At 46.2% G+C, this 27,285-nt stretch overlaps 1 protein-coding gene across 2 annotated transcripts in view; it reads right to left on the bottom strand.

Annotated features, from left to right (window-relative positions):
• CFAP97D2 (CFAP97 domain containing 2) overlaps window positions 1–27,285 on the bottom strand; it is an 81,064-nt gene that overhangs the window by 14,177 nt on the left and 39,602 nt on the right. For both annotated transcript variants that reach the window (XR_011319319.1, XM_069757535.1), the window contains exon 2: window positions 15,172–15,252. Coding sequence is in view for 1 of the 2 variants with exons in the window: in XM_069757535.1 (XP_069613636.1) it covers window positions 15,172–15,252 (81 nt within the window). In the remaining variant the exon portion in view is untranslated. The remainder of the gene's footprint in view (window positions 1–15,171; window positions 15,253–27,285) is intronic.

Genomic DNA, 27,285 nt, shown 5'->3' with positions numbered 1-27,285 from the left:
GAAATTCATTTAAAGCGTTTTTCACACAAACAAAACCAAAGCAAGGTATTCCATATCCATTGGCAGAGAATTACCGTACTTTATCTCTTTGAAAGTGGTGCTCATGTTCAGCCTCTGCTCTATTAATTTTTTAAGGAACAGCTGGAGAAAACCAAGCACTGCACAGTTGGTTTTTAGATTTTTACACTTGAGGAAGATGCAAGTCTGGCGTGGAAATCCTTAAAACCCACCATTATTGGATCAAGGATCTTCATTTCGGTTTCAGCAGCCCAAACCATGAATTATCTTTACTTCAAGCTTCCTGGTGACATTCATTCCCCAACCACGGGGAAGCAGTAACAGAATATTTCTCCAAGTAAATCAAACTTCTGTGAAATCAAACTGTCCACTTAGGAAGCAACACTGTTTGACAATCAATTTCACATGCTGTTGTGAAAATGGAATAGACAACAGATGGTAATTATTGGCAATTATCAAGACACACTCACTAAAGAAGTGGTTCTGCAGGGGGGACCACAGACCACATCTCAGTACCAGTGCTTTCTGGCGGATGTTTTGTTTTGGTCACTTTTGAATGTTGGTTGTGCTTTCACACTCGTGGTAGCATGAGATGGACTCTACAACCCACACAAGTGGTTCAGGTAGTGCAGCTCATCCAGGATGGCACATCAATGTGAGCTGTGGCAAGAAAGTTTGCTGTGTCTGTCAGCGTAGTGTACAGAGGCTGGAGGCGCTACCAGGAGACAGGCCAGTACACCAGGAGATGTGGAGGGGGCCGTAGAAGGGCAACAACCCAGCACGAGGACCGCTACCTCAGCCTTTATGCAAAGAGGAACCTGAGGAGCACTGCCAGAGCCCTGCAAAATGACCTCCAGCAGGCAACAAATGTGCATGTGTCTACACAAACGGTTAGAAACCGACTCCATGAGGATGGTCTGAGTGCCCGACGTCCACAGATAGGGGTTGTGCTCACAGCCCAACACCGTGCAGGATGCTTGCAATTTGCCACAGAACACCAGGATTGGCAAATTTGCCACTGGCGCCCTGTGCTCTTCACAGATGAAAGCAGGTTCACACTGAGCACATGTGACAGATGTGACAGAGTCTGGAGACACAGTGGAGAGCAATCTGCTGCCTGCAACATCCTTCAGCATGACCGGTTTGGCAGTGGGTCAGTCATGGTGTGTGGTGGCATTTTTGAGATCCGCAGACCCCTTGTGAGACCATATGCTGGTGCGGTTGGCCCTGGGTTCCTCCTAATGCAGGACAATGCCAGACCTTATGTCGCTGGAGTATGTCAGCAGTTCCTACAAGATGAAGGCATTGAAGCTATGGACTGGCCTTCCCGTTCCCCCGCCATGAATCCGATTGAACACATCTGGGACATCATGTCTCATACCATCCACCAACATCACGTTGCACCACAGACTGTCCAGGAGTTGGCGGATGCTTTAGTCCAGGTCTGGGAGGAGATCCCTCAGAAGACCATCCACTGCCTCATCAGGAGCATGCCCAGGCATTGTAGGGAGGTCATACAGGCACGTGGAGGCCACACACTACTGAGCATCATTTCCTTGTCTTGAGGCATTTCCACTGAAGTTGGATCAGCTTGTAACTTAATTTTCCACTTTGACATTGAGCATCATTCCAACTCCAGACAGCCGTGGAATATTAGTTGTGATTTATGTTGATTATTATTAGGTTTTATTGTTCTCAACACATTCCACTATGTAGTGAATAAAGATTTACAACTGGAATATATAATTCATTGATATCGAGGATGTGGGATTTTAGTGTTCCCTTTATTTTTTTGAGCAGTGTATATTAATGTAAAATTTAAGAAACTAAAAGTTAAAATTTAAAGCTTACCTCCCCAGTGGCCATCTTGGTATGAGTATGTAATACACTGTTGCCACATTATTTAATAGACAGCATGTAATACTACACATATTCACCATGCACATTTACCCAACGATGACATGGTGACGGTGGTGGGTGTGGACCCCCTTCACCACTGGCCAGGCTTACCCTGGAAGGACATAACTAAGTAACTACCTGGTCTTCACTAGAGCTTCTTATGGTGAAGATAAGCTTGGGCTATTAGGGTAGTCACCAGGTGCCCAGACCGCAGCGGCTGACCTATGGGTCAGAAACAGAAAACGAAGTACAGAGGGCACAGACAGAGACGTGGTCAGATAGTCTGAAGTAAGGACAGGCAGCACAGGATCAAAATATGAAACCAGACTCAGGACCAGAGAGGTCAGACAAAGTGAGTTAACAAGCCGGGTCAGTAGCAGGAGAGACAAAATGATAATGCACCACGACAAAGTACTAGGAAATAACCACAGCTAGGAACCCAAGTTCAGAAAAGGTGTGGAAAGAAGGCTACTTTCACACTTGCGTTTTTCAGCTTTTGTCATAATCCGTCGTTTTCTGAGAATGCAGGATCCTGCAAAAAAATTTGCAGGATCCTGCATTTGCCCGTAGACTTGTTGTATTAGCGACGGATTGTGACGGATGGCCATCCGTCGCGTCCGTCGTGCATTGGATGCGTCGTGTTTTGGCGGACCGTCGGCACGAAAAAACGTTCAAGGGAACGTTTTTTCGTACGTCGGGTCCGCCATTTCCTACCACGTATGCGTGGCCGGAACTCCACCCCCTCCTCCCCAGGACTTTACAATGGGCAGCGGATGCGTTGAAAAACTGAATCCGCTGCCCACGTTGTGCCAAATTTTCACAACGTGCGTCGGTACGTCGTGCCGACACTTAGCGACGGACCCGTACCGACGCAAGTGTGAAAGTAGCCAAAGGGCTGCCTAATGTATCCCTAATGTAAAATGTAAGTAAAACTATGCAGGACACAGCAGGCTAAATTACTGCAGAGTCTGGTTGCGCCTCCCTAGAGCCAGGTGGAGACTCTCCAGCCACATGAGGATGCAGCAGTGGTGGGGTTGCAGTAAGAGGCAGTTCAATTCGATGGTCTGACACTGGGATTAACAAAGCGGTGAAGGCAGTAAGCAGGACAGCGCTGAGAAGGCGTGCGAGTTACTAGTGTGACAGACAGCAGATTTTTTAAAGGGAACCTGTCACCCCGAAAATCGCGGGTGAGGTAAGCCCACCGGCATCAGGGGCTTATCTGCAGCATTCTGTAATGCTGTAGATAAGCCCCCGATGTTACCTGAAAGAGGAGAAAAATAGGTTATATTATACTCACCCAGGGGCGGTCCTGCTGCTGGTCCGGTCAAACGGGCGTCTCTGGTCCGCTCCGGCGCCTCCCATCTTCATTACAAGACGTCCTCTTCTGATCTTCAACCACGGCTCCGGCGCAGGCGTACTTTGCTTTGCCCTCTTGAGGGCAGAGGATAGTACTGCAGTGCGCAGGCGCCGGAAAGGTCAGAGGCCCAGCGCCTGCGCACTGCAGTACTTTGTCTGCCCTCAACAGGGCAGAGCAAAGTATGCCTGCATCGGAGCCGTGGCTGAAGATCAGAAGAGGACGTCTTGTAATGAAGATGGGAGGCGCCGCAGCGGACCAGAGACGCCCGTTTGACCGGACCAGCAGCGGGACCGCCCCTGGGTGAGTATAATATAACGTCTTTTTCTCCTCTTTCAGGTAACATCGGGGGCTTATCTACAGCATTACAGAATGCTGCAGATAAGCCCCTGATGCCGGTGGGCTTACCTCACCCGCGATTTTCGGGGTGACAGGTTCCCTTTAAAGTTAAATCAGCTGGTCTGGTGGCTTCATTCTGAGAAAAAGATTTTCCAGCTTCCTTTCGTCCAAAAGAGTTGAAGGTAAAAACTGTAAGAGTCGAAGGTAAAAACTGTAATTAAAGCATTTAGGGTCATCATCAAGTGGTTATTCTTTAGTTATGATAAGCTTTGTTAAAGTGAATTTATTAGCTGAAGCATGAATCAGAGACTTGTCCGCTACTGTTGCAATGTATGTTTCACTCTGAAATGCCTCTGTGTTTGAGATAAAACATACCTTAAATTGGTGGTTGGAGAGACAATGCCTCTAGGATGACAAGCCCAAGAGACAGGTCCCCAAAAGACTTTGTACTAGTCATCTTAGTTGCATCATTTCTGGCAGCCGTTTTTTTTCGTATGATTTCTCTGAAACATTGCAGCGTTTTAGAGTGGAACGTACATTACAGCAGTAATGGAGCCGGTGTCTAATGGATTGGATTGACAGGATTGGCTGACAGGTTCCTTAACTGTTCTAAGGAACAGTATTCTCTGGGCACTGTGTTTGTCCACATAATTTCTGAACTTTATTGTCTTGAGTATTATATGTACAAGGTGGATTGACATTAACTGTCATCAGCACAACAGCTGTAACTGAAGTTAGGTTTTAAGTTTTGTATTTTGTCCCTTCTTGTGTGTAGTGATTTGTCATTACCTCTGTAAGAAGGAGGACAGATGAGAGATTCCCACAGTGTGAGGCCTAATGGGTTGTCTGCAAGCAGGCACCACCATCTACTGGTTAAATATGGTAAGGCAAGAGAAAGTAGCAACAATTGCATAAGCAGGGACTTCAAAACTCACCGCCAGGAAGAAGCAAGTGAGGCAAAACACCCATTGGGGCACAGGGACACATCAGGCTGCTACATATGGCAAATACCCATATTGACAATTAACCCCCTGACTCCAGGTAATCTCTTTATACACAGTGGGTATGGAAAGTATTCAGACCCCTTTAAATTTTTCACTCTTTGTTTCACTGTAGCCATTTGATACATTCAAAAAAGTTCATTTTTTTCACGTTAATGTACACTCTGCACCCCATCTTGACTGGAAAACACAGAAATGTAGAAACTTTTGCAAATTTAATAAAATAGAAAAACTGAAATATCACATGGTCTTAAGTATTCAGACCCTATGCTCAGACACTTAGTTTTTCAGCTGCAGAGACAGAATGACTGGTTGTCATTGAAGGAAACATGAATGTGGCCAAATACAGCGATATCCTGGATGAAAACCTCTTCCAGAGTGCTCTGGACCTCAGACTTGGCTGAAGGTTCACCTTCCAACAAGACAATGACCCTAAGCACACAGCTAAAATAACAAAGGAATGGCTTCAGAACAACTCTGTGACCATTCTTGACTGGCCCAGCCAGAGCCCTGATCTAAACCCAATTGAGCATCTCTGAAGAGACCTGAAAATGGCTGTCCACCAATGTTCACCATCCAACCTGACGGAACTGGAGAGGATCTGCAAGGAAGAATGGCAGAAGATCCCTAAATCCAGGTGTGAAAAACTTGTTGCTTTTTTCCCAAGAAGACTCTTGGCTGTACTAGCTCAAAAGGTGCTTCTACTCAATACTGAGCAAAGGGTCTGAATACTTATGACCATGTGATTTCAGTTTTTCTTTTTTTTTAATAAATTAGCAAAAATTACTACATTTCTGTTTTTTTCAGTCTAGATGGGGTGCAGAGTGTACATTAATGAGAAAAAATAACTTTTTTGAATTTACCAAATGGCTGCAATGAAACAAAGAGTGAAAAATTTAAAGGGATCTGAATACTTTCCGTACCCACTGTACAAATAAATAGACTTTGTGGGGGATTTAATTATGTGGCTTCTGGACCACTATGGTAGTTTGGAGGTTAGGGCAAACCTCAGCAATGTACAATATGTGTTGTAAAGGTTGCACATATTCAGTAGCATAATATTATAATATGCATTGATGGAGTTATAACCCTTTCTTCTCTAGATTCATGCAAATGTTATTTATAGGTAGATTGTGATGTCCCTGCAGAGGTATTCCTTGTTTTATAGGTGTTTTTATTTGTGAACAATTTTTAAATACAATTTCAATAAAATTTAGGTTTTTATGAATTCACAGATCTCTTCTTTTTTTCTGGCATCATATAAGATCACAGTATGTTTGCTTTATTAGCATAACAGCTGTTATTCAAGTTAGGTTTTAATTTTTGTTTTTTTATTTCCTTTTTGCATGTAGTGATTTGTCATTACCTCCATAAGGAGGTGGAAAATGAGAGATTCCCACAGTGTGAGGACTAATGAGGTATCTGCAAGCAGACACCACTATCTACTGGTTAAACATGGTAAGGCAAGAGAAAGTAGCAACAACTACATAAGCAGGAACTCAAAACAAGCTGTATGGTTCCTCAGGGGGAGAGATCGGAGGAGACACAAGGTCAGTTGACAGCTCTGGTGCAGTTAATGAGTCGCCCTGCCAGGGCCGTGGGGTACTCGGTACCGGGTCCTGCAGTTCACAGGGGAATGTCACGGTGGCGACCCGGTCCGTGGCCCTGGGCGGCCATGTAAAAGGGAAAGGTCTTTAAAGGGAATAGAGTTTGTGTTCATGATGCCACCTGTGGTATTTGATCAGTGGGGACCGACGCTGCTTTAAGGGGTCCTCTGGGGTGATGTTATGGCAGCTAGATGGTATAACTTCCCACAGGTGAAGTATATCTCCAGGGCTCCCAGTGTGTAGATGGTAGATGGTGAATGGTGCAGTAAAGAATGAGGACACAGATTTGCAGTCTCTTTACCTTGTTTACTGTTGACTTCAGGCAGCCACAGTCCAGGGCACCAGATCACAGGGCAGGCAGGGTCCGGCCGGCTTGGAGGCAAGTTAGGAGTCCCTTTATCCAGGTGGAAATCAAAGCCTTTCTCTAGCACAGTGGTGTTGTAGTCCCTTACTGCCTATGGCTTCACATAAGGTCCTCACAGATGTTCTCTCACTCTGTCCCCCGTATAGGATAGGACACGACCCATATGACTGGTGACTTGAGGCGGTTTATAGGGACTCTAGCACGCCCCAGTCTCGAAGGGTGTCACAGTGCCTCCTGGGTACTAAGGCGGACAGGTAACGTGGAGTTCAGCTGTCCTGCCAGACTCTGATGTAAGTCCTGGAGAGCCTTACGATCCTCGGTGTTCCGGCTATTGGATTTTGCACCTCAGAAGAAGGCATCCTGCTCGGGGCTGGCCTCCCCCTGGTATCCTCTCCTGTGCTTTGCTCTCCTGCACGTTCTCTGCAATCAATTCGGATTTCTGAATGTCTCTTTCCAGGAGCTGCCGCACTGCGGCTACACAGCTCCGTAAACACTCTGCTGCCTCAGACTGATCTAGTCTGTTTCTTGACAAGAACTAACTCACTTTCCCTACAGACAACCAGATCTATATATATGGGGAGTCACCTAGTAAATAGGATCAAAAGCTCCCCCTGGTGGCCTGGAGTGTGAATGTGTTGCATGTTTGTGGTACCTGGTTACAGTTATCCTTTCTTGCCTTCAAGCGTAACATCACTCTCCTCGAGAGGAAAGCAATGCTACTGTGATGACCAGGACCCTGGGGCGCCAGACTCCCCCGCCCCCCCCTTCCCCCCGCCGTTAAATCCAGTACTCCCGGACAGGGAAAAGAAGAATGACAATATATTAGCAAATAGACAGACAATTTTTGGAATGCTATGAACTTATAAAACAAATTAATACTAATTAATAATGGAACTAGTGCTTCCCTTTATGGGAGGTGAGAACACTTGAATGTTGCAAGAACTTATTTACATGGTACGCGTACTTTTAACAATAGAGAACAGTAAAATAACTAACTATGAAATGCCATTACCCGCTACGGGTATACTATATTAAGGCTTCAAAGTGCAAAACAAACATTTTCTTTATTCAAGTGCAGAACTTTTCCAGCAAACAGCAACTAGCCCTACAGGTAAGCTACATTGAATCCATCTGATTCAAAAGTGCAACATTGTAAGTTTTCACTACTTCCTGCACATAACACTATCTAACTTTAAGTTTCAACTCTATTTTTATTCAATATATATATTAACTCACTAATATACTAACTAGCTGGCATATGAAGTACATTTCTACTAGCAAAGTGTAACAAATCAACACTCAAGTCTTTCAACGCTGAGATAGTGCAATCAATACTCAAGTCAATCATAAATTTTAGAACAGCAGCAACGATGCGAGGGACCCGTCATTAACCCCCAATGTTGGCTTGGGCGGGCTACAAGGCATGTATCCAGACCTGGAATCCTGCCGCGCCAAACGAGTTTTTCTTCAGGCCTCTGCAAACCAAAGCTACTTTCACAGTAACGTTAGAAGCAGATTTTTTAAAACTTCTTTGTAAAACCAGTAGGAAGCACCTTTAAGAAGGTACAAACAATTTACAATGGAAAGTTTGTGAATCATTCACCGTCCATGATCCAAATGTCCTTGAAGCAAAACGAAACTCTGTAAACACAGGATACCTTTAAATGAGGGACCCCTTTAAATAGAAACCTGGTCAGGTTTATTTAACTGTTAAACGGTGCAGTCATTTTTGGAACTTGCAGCAATAGATTAACTTTCAACTATGTACAGTCATGTTAAAAAATGTTGACTTTATTTTAGCTGTGGCATTGTGCAAGGTAGCCCCTGCGGATGTGGGCGGCTACCGGGTACCACATAGAGTGCATCCACGCTCCGGATAGAAGTCTGAGTGCCCACTGATTTTTGTTCGATGACAGTTTGTGTACATTTTGAGCACATGATGATGGGTGCTCTGTGGGAAGTAGATGCTGATGTCACCTTGCCAGGTGAGGGCGTTGGTAGGCAACGTGGAGCCACTGGTGGCGATGGCTCAAGGTCATGAGCTGGGGATTCCATAATCTTTGGTGCACACCTGTGCACGTGTAGGGTGTACCACCCTTTGTCTCCCCAGTGTCTGGTATAGGTGACACGGTCACCGGGGTAGAGGTCCCTGTCTGGGTGTCCCTCTATTAGGTGAGCCTCCACATCCCGTCAGGTGACAAATACCTCTGGGTACAGGTCAGGTTCTTTAATAAAACCCCCATCCAGATTTAAGGCGAAATGTCACCACAGTGCCATATCTTTGTGGGCCTCTGTCCTCATGTCCCACTTTCCTGGCCTGGGCTTTGGCCTGTAGGTCTTTTTCCTTTGCGGCCTGGCGTCGGCGATCATGCTCCCTTTCCTCTTGCTCTCGTTGGAGCGCCTGCTGCTGACGGTACTCCGTCTGACTGGTGATCTCCACCTGCTCCTCTTCAGCTTGGGCTTCCCCAGAGAACCCCATCAGGACAGTACTGGAATGTGTCCCCCGGAAGGTCACCCATTCCCCTTGTACGGCTAGGGCCTTCCCTGTCGGCTGCAGCAGGGCATCGTTGGTCTGTATGGTTACCTAGGGCCGTTCCCACTCTAGGCGGCTTCACACCCGGCTGGGTAGTAGTGGTGGCGGGGCATCTATGGGCACTAGCAGAGTGTCCTTGGTGATCGGGGCAGGGTTGGTCGTCTTACCTGCTGCCACGGCGTCTCCGGTGCCGGTCTCCCCTGCTGCAGTCTTGGGTTCCAGGGATTGGCTGCGCTGCTGCTCCCGGACGTTCACGGCTGTGCGATACCAAGAACACCGGAGCTGACGGCATAGCTCCTCCACCTCTGCGGCGAGAATCTCCGGGTCCATCGGTGACGACAGGGCCCTCTCTTCCTCCAATTGGCTGGGACAGCTGTGGGCTTCCTCTCCCTCCTCCGGGTGACCTTTGCTCGCCATCTTGCCAACCAGGTTCTCTTCAGCATCTTCCTGTTCTGGGCGATCTCTTCTCCTTCCCTCTCCATCCCAGACTAGGAGGCGGATCTCTTTTGTTGATGGGCATATCCTTCGGACATAGTAGTATCTGTGTGGGGCTACTACTTTCACGCCATTTTTTCAAGCTCCGCCCACAACAACACGCCCCACTCCTCCTGCACACCACATGGAGCTCTAATGGCGGCGGTTTTGGCTGCAATTTTGGCGGTATTTCACAGCACACAGTCTCTAAATAAATCACAGTTCAGGCACAGTCTTTTAGGCAAACATGACCTGATTTGCTGGGTCAGTCCATTCTGTTCATGATGCCAAGATGAGTCGCCCTGCCAGGGCCGTGGGGTACTTGGTACCGGGTCCTGCAGTTCACAGGGACATTTCACGGTGGCGACCCGGTCCGTGGTCCTGGGCGCCCATGTAAAAGGGAAAGGTCTTTAAAGGGAATAGAGTTTGTGTTCGTGACGCCACCTGTGGTATTCGGTCAGTGGGGACCGACGCTGCTTTAAGGGGTCCTCTGGGGTGATGTTATGGCAGCTAGATGGTATAACTTCCCACAGGTGAAGTATATCCCCAGGGCTCCCAGTGTGTAGATGGTAGATGGTGAATGGTGCAGTAAAGAATGAGGACACAGGTTCGCAGTCACTTTACCTTGTTTACTGTCGACTTCAGGCAGCCACAGTCCAGGGCAACATATAACAGGGCAGGCAGGGTCCGGCCGGCTTGAAGGCAAGTTAGGAGTCCCCTTATCCAGGTGAAAATCAAAGCCTTCCTCTAGCGCCGTGGTGTTGTAGTCCCTTACCGCCTATGGCTTCACATAAGGTCCTCACAGATGTTCTCTCTCTGTCCCCCGTATAGGATAGGACACGACCCTTATGACTGGTGACTTGAGGTGGTTTATAGGGACTCTAGCATGCCCCAGTCTCGAAGGGTGTCACAGTGCCTCCTGGGTACTAAGGCGGACAGATAATGTGGAGTTCAGCTGTCGTGCCGGTCTCTGATGTAAATAAGTAGGAAAAATGGTGCGCACTAGGTGATCAAATAGATGATGAGGTGCTGGTGTAATGGACTGTATAAGTCTGCAAATATCAGGGTTAGTAGGAGGACACCACAGCTAGGCACAGGAGCGCCGCTTAGACAGCCGCCAGCAACACAGCCTATACCTTTGACTAATTTTAGGTCCTGTATTTCCGGAACAGTTTACATACAGTTACACCCAAGAGAGAACAGTGAGGTCAAAAATACTCTGTTGTAAAAAAAATCACAGTAATAAGCAAGTGCTAGTCAAAAGATGGAAAAAACAGGGTATTTAGTTGATACTTTTTTTGCAAAAAAATGTATACTAAGCTGCTCCACCAATCGTCAAGGTATACCCATATAGAGCAGTCCTAACTAATGTATATAATCCCTATCTGATGTATTTAAAAACCTGATCATCTGTATAGTACCTGTATAAGCAGGGTTCAGAGAGGGAATATCCATGTGGAACTGCAAGATGGAACAACTGTAGTGCAAATGACCCACAAAGGAGTGGTGGACCCTCATAACGTAGTGCAACTGTGCACCTATAGATTTAAAGGGATCTTCCTGTACACCCTATCAAATCTCTATCAAGCGACCTTATGATTAAGACTCGGGAGGAGTCGAAACATCAGTTTTACTTCTGGTCGCTTTCTGAATTCTATGTTTAATGTAGTATAAATACATTTTCACTACCATTTGCAAATATATAGCCTCAGAGTATGCGGTGTATCCTACTAACCCTGGTCTCTGATGTAAGTCATGGAGAGCATTACGATCCTTGGTGTTCCGGCTACAGGTCTCTGCGCCTCAGAAGAGGGCAGCCTGCTTGGGGCTGGTCTCCTCCTGGTATCTTCTTCTGTGCTTTGCTCTCCTGCACATTCTCTGCAATCAATTCGGCTTTCTGAATGTCTCTTTCCAGGAACTGCCGCAGTGCGGCTACACAGCTCCGTAGACCCTCTGCTGCCTCAGACTGATCCAGTCTGTTTCCTGGCAAGAACTAACTCACTTTCCCTACAGACTACCAGATCTATGTATATGGGGAGTCACCTAGTAAATAGGATCAAATGCTCCCCCTGGTGGCCTGGAGTGTGAATGTATTGCATGTTTGAGGTACCTGGTTACAGTTATCCCTTCTTGCCTTCAAGCGTAACATCACTCTCCCCGAGAGGAAAGCAATGCTACTGTGATGACCAGTACCCTGGGGCGCCACATTAATAATTCTAAAAGGCCAGGAGGGCAGTCAAGGGAAGGAGCCGATGCCTGGACCTGTAGCAGAAGACATGAGTGAGAGCAAAAGGAACCGAGAGACCAGGTCCGAGTGTAGGAACCGAGAGACCAGATCCAAGTTAGTAAAGGAACTGACAGACCAGATCTGAGTGAAGCAACTGAGAGACCAGATCCGAGTGTAGGAACCGAGAAACCAAATCCGAATGAAGGAACCGAGAGACCAGATCCGCATTAGTAAAGGAACTGAGAGACCAGATCTGAGTGTAGCAACTGAGAGACCAGATCCGAGTGGAGGAAGTGAGAGTCCAGATCCGGGTGAAGGAACTGAGAGACCAGAACCGAGTGAGGAACTGAGACACTGGAGCTGGGTGACAAGAACCAGAGGTGGGAGCTGGAAGATCCAAGCTGAGTGATCAGGCTTAGGGCCGAGAGAAGTAGCAGAGGGATGTTTGTGTGAGTCGTCGCTTCCAGTGTAGACATATGGAACAGAGTGAGTACCGGGGCCGTTTTTCAGGGAACGAAGGCAGACAGCGGGGCAGGTGTGTCAAGTAAGGCTACTTTCACACATCAGGTTTTTCATTTCAGGCACAATCAGGCTAATTTTATTAAAAAAACGGATCCGTCGCAAATAGTGAAAAACTGATACGACGGATCTGTTTTTCTGCTGGATCCGTTTTTTGTTTTTCACCCAGTGACTTCCTGTTCCAGGGAGGAGAGAGAGAATCAGTCGTTGTGCAGTTTTCCGCCGGACAGAAAAAACGTTGCTCTGGATATTTTCTCTGTCCGCCGGAAAACTAATTTTTGACGGATCCGGAAAAAAAACGGATGAAACGTTGGGACATCAGGCACAATCCGGCGCTAATACAACTCTATGAGAAAAAAATGGATCCAGCGGAAAAATAACGGATCCGTTTTTTCAAAAATACACCGGATTGTGCCTGATGCAAAAAACCTGATGTGTGAAAGTAGCCTAAGAAGGCTGAACAGTACCACCTGTTAGGCCACAAGTCCCAGATTGATGATTTAGGCTACTTTCACACATCAGGTTTTTTGCATTAGGCACAATCCGGCGTATTTAAAAAAAACTTATCTGTTTTTTTCCGCCGAATCCGTTATTCTCTCTCTCTCCTCCCCGGAACAGGAAGTCGCCGGGCAAAAAACGGATCCAGCAGAAAAACAGATCCGTCGTATCAGTTTTTCACTATTTGTGGGCAGCACGGTAGCTCAGTGGTTAGCACTGCAGCTTTGCAGCGCTGGGGTCCTGGGTTCAAATCCCATCTGCAAGGAGTTTGTATGTTCTCCCCGTGTTTGCGTGGGTTTCCTCCAGGTACTCCGGTTTCCTCCCACACTCCAAAAAGACATACTGATAGGGAATTTAGATTGTGAGCCCCATCGGGGACAGTGATGATAATGTGTGCAAACTGTAAAGCGCTGCCGAATATGTTAGCGCTATATAAAAAAAGATTTGCGACGGATCCATTTTTGTATAAAATTAGCCGGATTGTGCCTAAAACAAAAAACTTGATGTGTGAAAGTAGCCTTAGGGCCAGTGTTACATCTGGTGTTGCCTAGAGAGTTACGACGGTGATGGGCCCGATGGTGACAGTGAAGCCCATTAGGTTACGGTATTAGAACTAAGACATCACTGACAATAATAGCTGTTTAATTGTAATAATAGAACAGTAGTGTGTAAGTAGCATTGTTTTAATATTTTGTTTATCCGAATTGCTATATTCTCCTTGTAACATAACTTGTTTCATTTTCACCGTTTGCATTATCACCTGATATTGTGCCGCATGCACCCCTCTGTGTTAATCAAATAAATAGTTGTTGGCTTCAGTACCACTGACTCCTTAATCTTTGTGCTGTTGCATCCACGTACCTGTTAAGACCTTGATCTATAGCGCTTAGTCTATCTATCTGACATATTTTGTAACTCTCTGGAAATTGAAATAAAAACAAACAAACTAAACATGCTACAGAATGACAATACAAATGCAATCTCTGCATGCTTTGTTGCTGTGCAGCAATACAGATTTGCCATGCACTCAATAAACGAGAATACATGGATTATTTACTACGGAGCTGCATTGTAATAGTTTGTTGCTATGCGTTAATGAATTTGAATGCTCTTTAAAAAAAAAGTCCCATCAAATATTTCCAGTGAATAAAGGCCAGTACATAGCAACAACCGATGTGACATTAGGATAACAACCATCTTTGTGCTGAGGTTAGGGGTTAAAGTAGTAGCACTTTGGCGAGGTGGTGTATGTTTCATATACAGAATGACATAGGTGCATAATGACAGGTCCTATCTGCTTTGTTCCTACCTTGTGTGGTTAGTTGTACTGCAGCCTTTCTTCACTCACTTTATTAATACAGAATAATAGAAGTAGAAGGGTATACCTAATGTGGTGTGAAGGAGGCACTCATATCAGGGCCCTGGCACCTGACTGAGCCCAAAGGCCCCTCTGCTACATAAAAGGCACCAGGTTTTAAGTTACTCCTGGTTCTGATGTCAGAAAAATAATGAAATATAAAGAGCTAAGTAATTAAGAGGATCTGGCCTAATTTTAAAGAGGGAACAGTATTTCTTCAAAAGGGTTGTCCACTACTGGATATCCTCAGCTTCATTAATTCTGGACCCTAAATAAAAATTAAAAACCGTGGACACCGCACCATTCCTGCACTGTTGACACCACTGTTCCCGGAGAGTAACGTAACTTTTTGGCAAAAATGGATATTGGTACTTTTAGACGGGCTACGCTGCGGGAAAAAAGCACCTTGGGGTTCCAAAATGCATTTCTGTGACAGGCCAGCGTCTTTCTCAAGGTATAAATACCAACTTAATGGGGATGTCCACTACTCGAACAACCCCATCTCAATCAGTAAATTTGTCAGCCCTGTCTTCACATTCACTTCATACAAATCAGAGATGCGACTGGCTGCTCACTTCCTCTTGATGTAAGATACATCTGAGGGTAGGAGACCCCCTTTAAGCTGGGGTTGTGCAGTAGTAGAAATTCCCTTTCCAGGGGTTGTCCCCTATCGATAAATATTTTTCCAAAAGCTTAGTTACTTTAAAAAAAAAAACCTGAGTTTCCCTCCCCGATTCCGATGCTGTGTGTGCCACTGCACTGGTCTGCGTTGCTTGGCTTCAATGATGACAACACATCAACAGCGAAGCAGACAGTCACTGAGTTCAGCGGTTCTGTTGATATAGACCACAATAGCTGCTGAAATTGATGATTAGCTGCAGTGCTATCAATGTGACATCACCACTGCAGCCCAAAAAACTATTTAGAGTACCTATAGTAATAGCAGTTTTACATATTGAATAGAATGTAATTACACCTTACCTTCAATTTCTTCAGTTTTAGGTTGAGATGTACATATGTTTGTGGATGGTTGGTATCTACCATTGGTTTAGCTGACTGCACCTGTAATGCACAATTATACATCATTATACATCATTATTAATGCCACCAGTCTATCTATATAATTGTCTAAGGTCCACTTCCGTCTGTTTGTCTGTCTGTCTGTCTGTTTCTCTGTCATGGAAATCCCACATCACTGATTGGTCGCGGCCGGCTGGGCGCGACCAATCAGCAACAGGCACAGGCTGGCCGCGAATTGGCCCCTCCATACTCCCCTCCATTCAGTGCCCACATAGCGTTTTAGCAGTCCGTTAAACGGACTGCATTACACCGCGGCATAATGCGGTGTAACGCAGTCCGTTAACGCTGCCATTAAACCTATGTGACCAACTTTTTACTATTGATGCTGCCTATGCAGCATCAATAGTAATAACATATCATGTTAAAAATAATAATTAAAAAAATCATTATATTCTCACCTTCCTGCGTCCACGGCAGCCTTTCCCACTCCTCGCGATGCTCCGGTCCCAAGAATGCATTGCGGCAACGACCTATGATGACGTGCGGTCTCACGAGATGATGACGTAGCAATCTTGGGAGACCGCTACATCATCATGGGTTATTGCCGCAAGGCATTACTGGGAACGGAGCATCGCGAGGAGCATCGCTAAAGGCCTGGGCTGGATCCGGGTGGCCGCCGGAAGGTGAGTATATAACTATTTTTATTTTAATTCTTTTTTTAACAGGGATATGGTACCCACATTGCTATTTACTTCGTGGGCTATGTTATATACTACGTGGGCTGTGTGACATACTGCATTGGCTGTGTTATATACTGCGTGGGCTGTGTTATATACTACATTGCTGTGCTCTACACTACGTGGGCTGTGCTATATACTACGTGGCTGTGCAATATATTACGTGGCTGTGCTATATACTACGTGGCTGTGTTATATACTACGTGTGCTGTGTTATATACTGCGTGGGCTGTGTTATATACTGCGTGGGCTGTGTTATGCACTGCGTGGGCTGTGTTATATACTGCATGGGCTGTGCTATATACTACGTGGCTGTGCTATATACTACGTGGCTGTGTTATATACTACGTAGCTGTGCTATATACTACGTGCCTGTGCTATATACTACATGGCTGTGCTATATACTATGTGGCTGTGTTATATACTGCGAGGGCTGTGCTATATACTACGTGCCTGTGTTATATACTGTGTGGGCTGTGCTATATACTACATGCCTGTGCTATATACTACGTGGCTGGGCTATATACTACGTGGCTGCTATATACTATGTGGCTGCTATATACTATGTGGCTGTGCTATATACTACGTGGCTGTGTTATATACTACGTAGCTGTGCTATATACTATGTGCCTGTGCTATATACTACATGGCTGTGCTATATACTATGTGGCTGTGCTATATACTACGTGGGCTATGTTATATGCTATGTGGGCTGTGAGACTCTTTCACCCGGGGTCCTCAAAAACCTGCAGCTGGCCCTGGCTTCACTTATTGGTCGTGGCCGGCTGTGAACAATCAGCGACAGGTGCAGTCTGGCCGCAAATTGGCGCGGGATTTGATCCATGCTTCCCTAATTGGTCGCGCCCAGCCAGCCAAATCCTTTCTACTCATTGCATTATTCTGAAATCTTCATAAATAAACTACATACATATTCTACAATACCCGATGTGTTAGAATCGGGCCACGATCTAGTATATAATAAGCACTGTGAAATGTAAGCCACAAGTTTAGTAAATGACTTTGTTCGTGTCAGGTTTCCTGGTCAAGTAGGAGAAATAATTAACAGTTTTTCTTTCTTGGCTTGTGATGATTTTTGCACCACTTTATTCAAAATGGCGCCCATAATTCATAAATATTGCAAAATTTAGGCAAAAAATACCAAGTATACTGAAAACCATTCCAGGAGGGACTTATATACATTTTCAGAAAACTTTTGTGACTTTTTAAATGCTCTCAATTGATGAATCATCTAAAAACATCTGGAAACTTCAAACCCCACCCACAATGGTGAACATAAACAAACACAAATAAAAAAATAAAATAAAAAGGAGGCAAATTAATCTTTTCACGAATAATGACTGGCATAGCACATCTCAAGCGGGTGTCAGTTTCTGCAGCATGACGTGCTATATCCGTTATGCTTTAAAACTGTCACTCCGACAGGCTCTGAATTGTAAGTCACTCACAGCATGATAATGTAGGAGGTACTAAAATAATAACACCTCCCACACAATCATTGCAGGACCTCGGCACAGCTAACAGCTGAGCTCTTGCAGTGAAAGCCAGGGACAGTGCTAGCACCACCCCTGGCTCTTTAACCCTCAAAATGCCAAAATCAAGAGCGATCACGACATTTGGAAGGTTTTGAAAGGGAGTAGGTTCCCTCTCTCACCTCAATTGGCAATCCCATGACAAAATCACAGGGAGTTGATTGTTGTCATTGCACCTAGAGGTCAATGACCTCCTGGAGTGCCATGTAAGGTTGCCTATTACATCTATCCACAAGCTGAGTTTCACAGGAGAACTGTTTGTGTAATAACACAGGTCTCTTGCCTTGCAATGCTGGGGTGCATTGCAATGCATGATGTAAAAACAAAAATAAACTATAAAAATAGACACATTTGGTATTGCCGAGGCAAGCAGCGGTACAGTAAGCACTGTTCCCCGGCGCTGGGTGCTGAAGACAGCTCTCATCGTTCTCCCCTGCTCTGTTGGCAATCAGAGCAATCAGGGGGAAATGATGAGAGTTATATTCAAGTGAGAACAATGACAACAGGTGGAGGCTGATGGGACTATTACTTCCATCAGCCTACACCTACTGCCGCTAATAACAGTGACAGCAGGTGCGCCTGATGGGAGTATTCATCACCCGCCACCTGCGCTATAAATAAATAAATAATCTGGTGTGGGTTCCCCTATATTTTCTATAACCAGCCAGGCAAAACTCAAAGCTGGGTGCTGCAACCCTCAGCTGTCAGCTTCAGCAAGGCTGGTTATCAAGAATAGAGGGGTCCCCATGCTGTTTTTTTAATTATTTAAATTAAATATTTTTAAAAAATGGCGTGGGGGCCCCCCTATTTTTGACAACCAGCCTTGCTAAAACTGATAGCTGGGGCTGGTATTCTCAGGCTGGTAAGGGGCCATTGATATTGACTCCCCCAGCCTACAAATAGCAGCCTGAAGCTGCCTAGAAAAGGCACATCTATTAGATACGCCAAGTCTGGCACTTTGCTTGGCCCTTGACACTTTCCGTGTAGCGGAGGCAAGTGTGGTTCATATTTGTGGGGCTGATGTCACCTTTGTATTGTCTGGAGACATCAAGCCTACGGCTTAGTGTCTATAAGACACCTCTCTATTACTTATCCTATAATTATATTGTAAATAAAGACACAGCAAGTATAAAGTCCTTTATTAGAAATAAAACAAAACAGACTTTTACATTTTTATTTAAAAATAACACAATTATAGTTAACAAATGCCTAATTCCACTGAATGCCTCGTCTCCTGTAATAAAAAAAAAAATCAACACTATCTCTCACCTGTCCGTCATTCTGTCCCACTCCATAATACATGTCTGGGGGATAAATAGTTTTCAACCTGGATGGTGCCAAGATGCGACCATCCAGGCTGAGAACCACTGATGAATGAGCTGCTGCTACCACCAGTCAGTGAGGCTGCATTTACATGCGAACTGAAGTGTGGTGACCTCAGCACCGTGGGGAAAAGTCAGGGATGAGATCACTGCAGTTCAAGCTCAGTGACTTCACAGCAGATCACGGTGAGAAATTCTCTCGGTGAACTAAGAAGGGTAGTGGGGCCTAGTATCGAGCCCTGGCAAAAGATACAGTGAAGGAGTGGTCAGAAGAAGGAGGAGAATAAGGAAAGAACAGTCTCCTTGAGCACGAAAGAGCGGTGCATAGTGAAAGCTGGTGATCTACAGTGTCAAGTGCAGCAGAGAGATTCAGGCGAATCAGCAGGGAGTTGTGACCTTTGGATTTAGCTGTTAATAGATCGCTAGAGACTTTAGTAAAGGCAGTTTCAGATTCAGCTGTGTAAACAGCGGAAACCAGATTGTAGAAGATGAAGAAGAGAGTATTCTGAAAGATAGCAGATTACATGGGAGTGAACCAAGCATTCCAGTAATTTAGAGATGACTGAAGGTTAGAGACAGGTCTGTAGTTAGCAATTCAGTTATGGTCGAAAGATGTTTTTTAAGCAAAGGGGTTATGATGGCGTGTTTAAATGAGGAGAGAAAGATACCAGAAGAAAGAGAGAGGTTAAATATTTTAGTTAGGTGGGGCGGCATGGTGGCGCAGTGGTTAGCACTGCAGCCTTGCAGCGCTGGAGTCCTGGGTTCAAACCCCACCAAGGACAACATCTGCAAAGAGTTTGTATGTTCTCTCCGTGCTCGCGTGGGTTTCCTCTGGGCACTCCGGTTTCCTCCCACATTCCAAAGACATACTGATAGTGAATTTAGATTGTGAGCCCCATCGGGGACAGTGATGATAATGTGTGCAAACTGTAAAGCGCCGCAGACTATGTTAGTGCTATATAAAATAAAGATTATTATTATAGTGAGGTGAGTGGTGACAAAAGGTGAGAGAGACTTCAGTAGATGTGAGGGAATAGGGTCTCTGTTGCTGGTTGTAGGCTGAGAAGTGAGGAGACAAGTAACTTCTGTAACAGGCTCAAAGATGGCAAATAAGCTTGAAGTGAGGCATGGAAGGGGATCCAGACACTGAGGAGATTGGGCAGAAATGTCCTGATGGATGATGTTGATTTTTTTCTAGGAAATGAGTGGCCAGATCCTCACTGCTGAGGTTGGTGATGAGGGCCTCTACTTTAGGGCTCAGGAGGTAGTGTAAGATTTCACAAAGTCGTTTTGGATTGTTTGCTAGTGAAGTGATGAGGGTGGTGAAGTAGCATTGTTTGGTCAGATGAAGGGCAGAGTTATAAGTTTTGAGCATGAACTTATAGAGGATGAAATCCTCTGCTAAAAGTGATTTTTTTCCACTGACGCTCAGCGTACCTTGAGCAATGTTGAATAAAACATGTTTCATCGTGTACAAGGGTTACCGTTGTCTGTGTGAGGAAACAGTTCTTGACAGAGAAGGAAAGAAGGTTGTGGTCAGAAAGCGGAAGAGGGGAGTTAGTAAAATTGTGCACTGAGCAGAGCCTGGAGAAGACCAAGTCAGGAGTATTCCCATCTTCATGCATAATACCTAATGGTCACAAGATGTCACTGCCTAGAGTGCAGGTGAAGTTTGCCTAGCAACACAACAGGCATAAAGTTAGTTGAGGGTTAACAGCCAGCCCAGTTTGGGGGGGGGGGACTGAGTGTTAGTGGCAAGTCCAGGAAGTCACAAGCTCAGTCAGTGTGTGGGCAGCAGTGAGTAAAGTCGCAGGCCTAAGATGCTGCTAGGAACAGCACGAGCCTAATACTCGGGGCAGTGGATTGCCGCAAATACCCTTCCGTGTGACTCCACCTAAATGGCCTGAGACAACCTCGAAATGGACGTCAAAAACCAGTGGCACACTCAGCTTGTGAAGCTACAGAGAAAGATGGACTCAGACTACATGGGGTAAAAGGTATTGCAATCTGGATATACTGCTAGAGGTGAGGAAGACTCCCTAGGGCTAGGAAAGCCAGTGAGAGAGACATGCCAACTATACTGAAAACCAAGGCTGAAGTGGTATCCGGTACCTGTGGGAAAGCTGACAACCCGTTGGGCCTTACCCTCTGCATCTGCCTGTAAATAATGTACATACTGCCATTCACAAAGTAAAAGTTTTTCTTAAAAAAACCTTCTGTCCCTTGGATTGATTGCTGCCCTGGTTCCAGAAGAAGGATTCTTGGAGTCAGAAAATGTTTGCAGATCAGAATTAAGTGGGAAGCACCACATATACAGCAGCACACCGGGACTGGGACACAATTTGTCTGTAAGATGCCAGTTCGAGTGGGAACCAAAGCTCACTTGGGCATCTTACATTAAGCACTGGCAGATGCAGCGTATAGAGATATGAGCCCTGGGACCTGAGAACTCACAAGAGTGTTAGGAAAACAAACTCGCAACGTTGCACAGGAACCTCCATGTTGGAGGAGGTTCTTTAAATAGTAAGTATCCTCCAGCTATTGGCTGGGGACACGTTAGACGAAAGCGCGTAGTCCCTTTAAGAAAGAGGAAGTGTGCGTGTACCTTAATCACAGTTTATGGGGACCTGTGTGCAGTGCACGCACCCCAGGTAGCAGCAGACCCGGAAGTAGCATGACGGGGGCCGATGTGGCGAGTACGCTGGTGTCTCTGTAGGGGGAGGGGGACTTCAGGCAGAGACGCCGGTGCTACAGTACCTCCTCTTTTTCAAGCCTGCCAGAAATCTTTCCAGAAGGAGAGGGGCATGAATGTTCTCCCTGGGCTCCCAGGACCTCTCCTCAGGACCAAACCCCTTCCAATCCACAAGAAAGAAGGTCTTTCCTCTTACCCTATTGGTAACCAGAATGTTCTCTACCTCAAAAATGTCCTCAGGTCTAAAAAGAGACGGAGTGGAACCAGGAACCTTGAAGAAAGAACTGAGGAGAACAGGTTTGAGAAGAGACACATGGAAAGAATTGGGAATTTGCAAAGACGCCGAGAGTTTGAGTTTATAGGCTACTGGATTAAATTGGTTCAACACCTGGAAGGGACCAATGAAGTGAGAACTCAATTTATAGGACATTATCTTGAGATGGATATACTTAGATGATAGCCAAACCTTATGTCCAGGATGAAACAGAGGTGACTCCAGATGTTTCTTATCCGTGTGTCTTTTCATCCACTCAGAAGATTTTACTTCACTTTGTTGTCCTCCCAGATTTCTGAAAAGTTACTGATGAGGGAATCGGCAGCAAGATTATTGGAGGTGATAGCCACAGGAAACGAGACTTTGGGGTGTTGACTGTAGATCACAAAAAATGGAGATTTGGCAGAAGACTCGCTCACGTGGTTATTGTAAGAGAAGTCGGCCCAAGGCAGGAGTTCAGCCCAGTCACTGTAGTGAGCATTGACAAAGAGCCGGAGGAAATTAGTTAGCATCTGATTGACTCTTTCCACTTGGCCATTGGACTGAGGATGGTAGGATTATGAGACATCCAAAGTAACATCCAGTAGCTTACAGGTGGCCTTCCAGAAATGAGAGGTAAACTGAAAATGTATAATAATAAATGTATAATAATAACACCTCTATTGGAGACTATGTGAAGCAGTAGGCCATGAAGGCGAAAAATCTGAAGAATAAATTCTTTTGCCAGTACTGGCTCAGATGGAAACCCGGATAGAGGGGTGAAGTGGGCCTTCTTGGAGAAATGATCCACAACCACCAAGATGACAGTACTCCCAGCCGATACTGACAGATTTGTGATGAAATCCATGGAGATATGCTGCCAAGAGACAGACGGCACAGGCAAGGGAAGCAACTGACTGGTCGGAAGCTGTTTGGGAGTCTTATTTTGGGCACATGATGGACAGGCAAAGACAAAATTTGTAATATCTTTGCACAGGGTCAGCCACCAATAGTGTCGAGAGATAAGGAGAGCTGTCTTCTTCTGTTCGGCATGGCCCGCTACCTTAGATGAATGGCCTCAGAGAAGAATCCGCTTCCTATCAGGTTCAGCCACATAAGTCCGTACCGTAGGGAAAACAAGATAAGTCCAGCAGAGCGACCGGGATTATCTTGTAGGGCTTGATGTGTTTAATCTCCTCCTCCTGGTCGGAGGCCTGGAAGGACCTGGAGAGAGCATCTGCCTTGACGTTTTTAATCAGCCGAACGAAAATGGAGAGTGAAGCTGAAGCGAGTAAAGAACAAAGAATATCTGGTGTGTTGAGGGTTAAGCTGCTGTGCAGATTGTAGATAAGTAAGATTCTTGTGGTCAGTGTATATACCCACAGGGTGCAACGCTTCTTCCAGCAAGTATCGCCACACCTCCAGAGCCAACTTGATCGCGAGCAGTTCTCCATCGCCAATGGTGCTCTAAAAAGAGCTTAAAGATGAAGCCGCAGAACATCATGTGACTAGATGAAGACTTTTGAGTAAGAACGGCAGCAGCCCCTGTGGAAAATGCATCCACCGATGCATCCACCGACACGAAGAACTGCTTGTTATGGTTTGGACGATGCAGCACAGGAGCCAAGGAGAATGCCTGTTTGAGGGAAATAAAGGCATCTTCTGCTTCTGGAGTCCATTCCTTAAGATTGGCTCATTTGCAGGTCAGGGCAGAAATAGGAGCAGTCCAGGATAAAAAATGCAGAATTGGCGATAATAATTTGCAAACCCGAGAATCCGCTGGAAAGCCTTAAGACCATTTGGACGAGTCCACTTCAGGACAGGGGATACCTTCTTGGGATTCATATTCAGACCGGTCTCAGAAACAATGTACCCAAGAAACGAAAGAGAGGTCTGTTCAAAGATGCATTTTTCATATTTGGCATAGAGATGGTTAGTTCTTAACCTTAGCAGTACCTGGTGAATGTCCCTCCTGTGCCTTGGCAGATTAGCAGAGAATATCAAGATATTGTCTAGGTATACTACCACACACATATAGAGCAGGTCCTGGAAGATGTCGTTTACCAGTTCTTGGAAGAAAACTGGGGCATTACAGAGTCCAAACGGCATAACACTATACTCGTAGTTGCCATTGCATTAAAGACAGTCTTCCATTCGTCTCCTTGGCGAATCTGAATCAGGTTGTAAGCACCTCGTAGACACAAGTACAATTCAAGTTGTGGCTGCCGTTTCAGGATGACGTCAGCAGCGTGACTAGGTCATGTGATCACGCTGCTGACATCACTCCTGGTGCAGCAGACAGAGGCGAACATTGTTGGTAAGGTGGTAAGTGCTCCAGAGCTGAAGAAAAGTGTGAGTGGGCGCTGAGTAGTGTGGGGGCGTAGCATGAGCGGACAGTGTGCCAAGGAGGGGGTGTGTGATGAGGGGGCTCAGTATAGAGACTTGGCCCTATAGGAGGGACCCAGTGTGAAGAGGGGGCCCAGTATGGAAAGGAGGGGGCAGTGTGGAGGGCAAGTATCATAAGAGGGACAGTGTGGTGTCATATTTTATGCTGGGAGCACAATGAGGGGCAATTATTTATTCAGATGCTCAGATTAGGGCAGATAGTTTTATTCAGGAGCTTTATAAAGACAAGACACTGCTATTTTTAAGAGTACCGAGTGGGGATGTGCTGCACAAGACCGGAGAAGATGGATGGTCTGCAGAGTCAAACTATGGCTGTGAAATATTTTTATTATCTTATTATCTTTATTTTCAATAGCAACTGTCAAGGACAGTCTATCTGTGGTTTTGAGACATCTGTCAAAAGTTAGACTGGCTGTAATACAAATAATATAGGATGTATATAGTATTGAAGTTATAAGGTAGAGCAACAGATTATGTATGACATGAGTATTACTACCTTAATTATTCCTATATTTCATATGGTCCTGTGAACCCGGAAGTCCCAAAGGGGAAAGGTAATGGAGGCAAGGATTTCAGCGTCGTGTCTGTCACCTTAGTATAAGGTAAATATGCCTGGTAGGGACTATGAACAGGTATATATTATGTACAGCAATGAGTCATAGGAACTTATCTGATAGTGCGTCCGTGGTCTCACTTAAATTGGTGGCGCAGTGGGGGCGTGATCAGGGATCATGAAGTCCGCATTGGTGGTCCAGTGGGGAGCGCCGACACAGCCTGTGTCCTGACGGGGAGAGCGGTAGCGCCCTGTCTAAGCGGCGCGGCTCTATATGTGGCCCTGATCGGTCCTGTGACCGGAAATAGGAGCGGACGCCGGCGCCTGCGCAGAACCCCGTGAGTTGCGTACATGGCTGGCGCTTGCGCACTGAGGAGAAAACCGGCGCATGCGCAGTATACACAGGGAGAGAACAGAGCCGGCCAAGTATGAAGCGGCAGCATCAGTGCTGGCGCTTGCGTAGAGGAGACGCAGTCAGCGCCTGCACTCTGTGGAAAAAACTGCTATATGTCTGGATGTCAAGCCCTAATAAATATAAGGGTAGAAGCATAGAGAAAACGTGTATGTGTAATAGTATGCAGGTACTGAGTATGTCACCACGGAACAGACAGACCGACCAACAGTTGAGGGGTTTAATAACAGTAATAAGGTTCTCCTTGCAGGGAGGAAGCAATGGAAAATAACTGGTATTAAAATAGTGCAAAAATATGGGAGTCAAACAGCGTAACAGAATTTAGCAGGATTTTCCTGAGAAAAGAACACTTATCAGTCTGATGAGGACTTGCTTGAAGGGTCGTCTTCTCCAACGTAGGCGCCAAGAAACAGCGGCACTTGTCGTTCCTCTGTTGTCCGTGGGCTGAGTAGTCTCTAGGAGCCTGCTGCTTGGGGATTAGGGAGTTAACGTGATATGCACAAGTTCGGAGTCTTTAGCCTTTACAGCACAGCAGGAATCAGAGGCTCTGCACTGTTAAGTCTCTGTACCAGGAAATCAGGGGCTCTGCACTGTTAAGTCTCTGTACCAGGAAATCAGGGGCTCTGCACTGTTAAGTCTCTGTACCAGGAATCAGGGGGGTCGCAGTCTCTATACGGGCCGATGCCTCTACATGGGTCTCAAAGTGCCCCTCACCAGTCACAGCAGAATCCGCTTTCAGGTACTCACAAGATGCAGTCTGTCTGGGCAATCTCTCTGTATCTGTTCTCTGACCGGGCGATTTCTCCCTCTCCAGGAGCGCAGCTGCACCCTGCTCTGATCTCTGCTCACGCTGCTCTGTCCCTTGCCTGCGTGCCTTTCCCGCCCTCTGCCTGGCTTTCTTCCTGTACCAGTCTCTAAGTCTGTCCCCTGGGGAACCTGCAGCACAGCTCAATGGTTCCAGGCACAGAGCCGAGAAGGTAACCGCCCCCAGACTCTCATTGTGCTTCACCCCCTTTTGAGGAGCTACCTGAGGATGCTCCAATTCTTGCAGCCGGTTCTGCACTAGATGTTGAATTGTCCGCAGCCGCCGACGATGTTCTTGAACCCAGGAGTACACCCCCGTCCGTGGGTAGTCCTCCTCGGGTTCCAGCTCCAGCTCTGCCAGCCCCTTCCCGGGTCGGCCAAAGAACAAAGAGTAGGGGGTGAATCCGGTGGTGCTGTGTTTCCGATTGTTATACGCCCACACCAATTCAGGGACGGACTCAGTCCACTTCGCCTTCTGGTCCTCTTCCAGGGTCCTCAGCATTTGAATCAGAGTGCGGTTAAATCTTTCACAAGCCCCATTCCCCTGTGGATGATAAGGGGTGGTCCGGGACTTATCGATTTTGTACAGCTGGTGTAGCTCCTCCATCACTCTTCTGAGGAAACAGGCCCCTTGATCAGAATGGATGCGCTTGGGGCACCCGTACACCTGTATAAAGTGTTTGCAGATTGCATGAGCAGCAGACTCAGCAGTCTGGTCCCGCGTGGGCGTCACTACGGCAAATTTAGTAAAGTGGTCTATCATCACTAAACAATGCTCATAGCCTTGGTGTGCTGGTCCAATTGTCAAGTAATCTATTGCCAGTAGATCCATGGGGCCAGAAGACCTCACCGTCTCTGTGGGAGCTCGTTGTTCTGGTGGTTTAACCAGCTCACAACTTCTGCATTGCTGACATACTTTCTCCACAATGTTCCTTAAGTGGGGATGATAAAATAGGCGCTGTAACCATTGGAAAGTTTTTTCTGGCCCAAAGTGTGCTCCTTTCTCATGTGCTTCCTTAGCCACCTGGTCTATCAAGGACAAGGGAATCACCGTCTGCCAAACAAGACTGAGTTCTGTTTTCAGGAATACCTTCCGGTACAGGATACCATCCCACAACTGGAGCCTCTCCCACTGGCGTAGCATCTTCAGTAGTTCAGGTGACATTGACCTCCTCTCGTGCCGATTGGGCATTTGTTCAGACACGACCCACTTTCTCAACTGAGCTAGCTCTGGATCCTCTTGCTGCACTCGGACCCACTCATCGCGGGGCTGCTCCAGCAAATTCACACAGGCCTCTTCCTGTTCAATTTCCCGTGCCGCTGCCACCGTCCTGGCAGTCCCTCCA

Source organism: Ranitomeya imitator, chromosome 3 (genome assembly GCF_032444005.1).
Source record: "Ranitomeya imitator isolate aRanImi1 chromosome 3, aRanImi1.pri, whole genome shotgun sequence".
NCBI classification, from domain to species: Eukaryota; Metazoa; Chordata; class Amphibia; order Anura; family Dendrobatidae; genus Ranitomeya; species Ranitomeya imitator.
Note: the sequence above shows the minus strand (reverse complement) of the source record. Positions and strands in the feature narration are given on the sequence as shown.